Raw genomic sequence first — 3069 nt, forward strand, 5'->3', positions numbered from 1 at the left:
CTGGTGTCCAATGGGGGAGGGAGCTGAGGGGCGGATGAGTAAGGGGTCAGCAGGGGGAGGGGAGTGCCCCGATGGGACAGGAGCCAGCTAGAGAAGCTCCAGCTCTCTCATTTCCTCAGCTGCCACAGGCAGGGCCATGCCAGAGCCAGAGAGGTACAGGAGAGGACAAGCCAGGGAGCGCCCAGACCCCATGGCTCCTCCAGCTCCTCCGCACCAGCTGAGAGAAGCGGCCCCCAGGGTGAGATCAGCTTGGGCTCACAGACCCCTGAGAGCTGCCAGCTTGCCTTGGGAGCAGATCTTCTTTGCAAAGTGTCAGGGCCAGAGAAACACCAAGGCTGTGGGTGTGGCAGGGGCAGCAGGTGGGGGCACAGTGGGAGGCCCAGCGGCCCCCATGGACAGCAAACAGCCCTCAGTTCCTCTGCAGTGGGCAGAGCTCTGGTGCTCCTGGCCTGCTGATCCTGGGTCAAGTGCCCATTGTGGGGAGGGGCATTCCCAGATCTAAAACCCTCACTCTGAGCTCTCCACTCTCCTCAGCTTTTGAAAAAGCTCTAGGGGCTGCAGAGCCCTGTCTCCATGACTTCCCGCCCAGGTGGCAATCAATGCCCACACCAGCCCACCTCGCCTCCCAGAGCAGGAGGGCAGGGACCCACTGGGAGGTCAGCTGAAAGCCGAGAAATTCACTGGAGGCCTGAGTCACACGCGGGGCATGCCCTGAGCCTCACCAGTGCAGGGATTCCTTCTGCATGATGTTTTTAAGCACATGTTGGTCTTCCTCCCGGAGGCTGCCAAACTCATAGCGGGGGCTGAACTTGTCTCCAGCAGGGCTGGTGAACTTGATGTCAAAGGCCGAGGTGGGAAAGTCAATCTGCAGGGTGACATCGGGAAAGTGAGGAGAGAGAACCACAACTGGGTGGCTCCAACTCGCTATCACCTGCCAACATGCCCACCTCCCTCCCTCCATCCCTCCCTCCTGCAGATTCTTTGTCTGTAAAATAACCTTGTTGGAGCTGGTGATCACTACAGTCCCTTCCAGCTATAACCTCCAGCAAAAAATGAGAAGGAAATAAAGAGACAGAAAGAAAAATGGTCAAGTGAGGAAGAGACTGGGCTGAGATGCGTCTAGGTGAGGGGACTGGTCCCAGGCCAGAGCTCTGCACAGATGTGTGATTAGGCTGGGGAGTCTTCAGTCTTGGCGGGTACCGCCTGATGGAAGTTGGGACCACATGTGAGGCGAGGGCCCTGCCAACTCTGAGGCCGCAATGCTGCGTCCCCTTCCTCTGTGCTGCCATGTTCATCCTCCTATAACGGATGTCAGAGCCCAGGGAGACCGTCCTCAAAGGGAGTTCCACATTCTTTCATTCAGGAAATGCTTATCGAAACCTAATATACGCCAAGCGTTAGGCCCTGGGTACGGAGTAGTAAATATGACAGATAAAAATGCCTGCCTCTTGGAGCTTTCATTCTGTATCCACTTTGATATCCCATATTCCATACCAAAGCATCTTGTGACCACAGTGGAGCCGGAGAGTGGTAACTAGACCTTGGACCTGACTCCTCCCTTGTCCAGAGAATGGGTCCCCCCACGGGCACCAAGAGGGGATGGCTCAGCCTACTAATAGAGTTCATCACAAGGGGCCCTGAGGAGCTGAGCCGTGCTTGGCAAGGGCCTCAAATCCCGCCTCGGGCTCCTTGAAATCAGGTGACCTCCAGGAGACAGGACACGGACTCCACAGAGACGGCCCTCCCTCTCTGCTCCAGCCTCCGCCACACCACCCCATGCCCCAGCTCCGCATGCTCTCCTACCGCCCCAGCCCAGACCTCCGGGGGAGCCTTGGAGCCACCTCTGGAGGGGCCTGAGGGTGGGAGTGACAGGCTGGGCTCTCACCTGCAGGATCACACTATCTGGCTGATGGAAATTAGGTGCACTCCAGCGGGCACTGGGACTTTCCTGTGTTGCTGGCCATAAGCCCAGAAGCTTCCGGCCACAGGTCAGGACTCTAAGGGAGATGAAATGGGGGGTGAGCCAACAAACCCAGTGGCTAAGGACATGGTTTTCCTCTTGCTTCCCCATCCAAAAATCTGCCTTTTCTGCTCGAATCCACTGCCCAACTCTTCTCTCTCATTCTCTCCCTAGACCACCACCTGTTCCTTCTTTCAAGCCCTAAAAAATCCCACTCTCTCCAGGAAGCCTTTCTAAGCCCACCACACCTGGGGTGGATGCCTTCATGAGCTAGAGAGGGGGACTGGAGGACCTCTGAGATCCTTCCAATGATAAGACCAGATGGCATGACATGAGCACGCATTTCCCTGCCCCTTCCCACCAGTCCTGGGCCACGAGTCCTGCCCAGTAGCTTCCTTGGTCACACCTCTGCCTAGGCCCTCCTCCACCCAAGGCCAAGCTGGTGCCCTGGGCCCACATACTGCCTGAAGTTGAAGAGCGGAGCAGTGACCCAGCCCAGGGCTTCGGGCACCCGCCTCTGCTTGTTGGCCTCCGAGGAGCTCCCCGGCGGGGGCACGGGCAGAGCGTAGAGGGTGGCACACAGCAGGGTCTCCCGAGGCAGCCGGTTCAGCTGCACAGGGAAGCAGATCCTAGGGAGGACAGGAAACCAGATCAGCCAGTGCCGCCCCTGTGGCCTCCAGGGCCAGGCGGCAGGACGGCAGGCTGAGGCTGAGGGCTCCGCCTCCCACGTGCTCCCTGGGGAAGCCTTCCTGCAGAACCAGGACAGACCCCAGACTGGAGGCAAAACTTCCCTCAAGGCCCTCGGGATCACAGTCCACAGATCAGTCTCTGCAGCCTCTGGGGAGAGGCAGGCAAACATCTTCGGACTCTGAGGCTCCTCATTGTGACCAGACAGAACTCACTGAGCCAGAGCCACCTAGAGTTCAGGTGATGACATGACCCAAACAGTCTGCCGCACTCCTTCCTGAGTTTCAGGACTTCTGCAGAGGGTCCCCAAGAACCCACTTGCTGAAACGGACCCACAGTCCTTTTCCACTGAACAATCCCCGCCACCAGGAAGCAGCAGCAGGATCTCTTCCTCCCGCTGACTCCCCCCCCCACCGCCACAC

At 58.6% G+C, this 3069-nt stretch overlaps 1 protein-coding gene across 1 annotated transcript in view; it reads right to left on the reverse strand.

The window, feature by feature from the left end:
• The window catches only part of PIK3C2B (phosphatidylinositol-4-phosphate 3-kinase, catalytic subunit type 2 beta), an 86064-nt gene that overhangs the window by 39518 nt on the left and 43477 nt on the right, over positions 1-3069 (reverse strand). Inside the window, exons 14-16 of the mRNA XM_010854253.1 lie at positions 2422-2589; positions 1886-1997; positions 723-865 (exon numbers count right to left, since the gene is read on the reverse strand). Coding sequence (XP_010852555.1) covers positions 723-865; positions 1886-1997; positions 2422-2589 — 423 coding nt within the window. The remainder of the gene's footprint in view (positions 1-722; positions 866-1885; positions 1998-2421; positions 2590-3069) is intronic.

This window comes from Bison bison, unplaced genomic scaffold, assembly GCF_000754665.1.
Source record: "Bison bison bison isolate TAMUID 2011002044 unplaced genomic scaffold, Bison_UMD1.0 scf7180017864338, whole genome shotgun sequence".
NCBI lineage: Eukaryota > Metazoa > Chordata > Mammalia > Artiodactyla > Bovidae > Bison > Bison bison.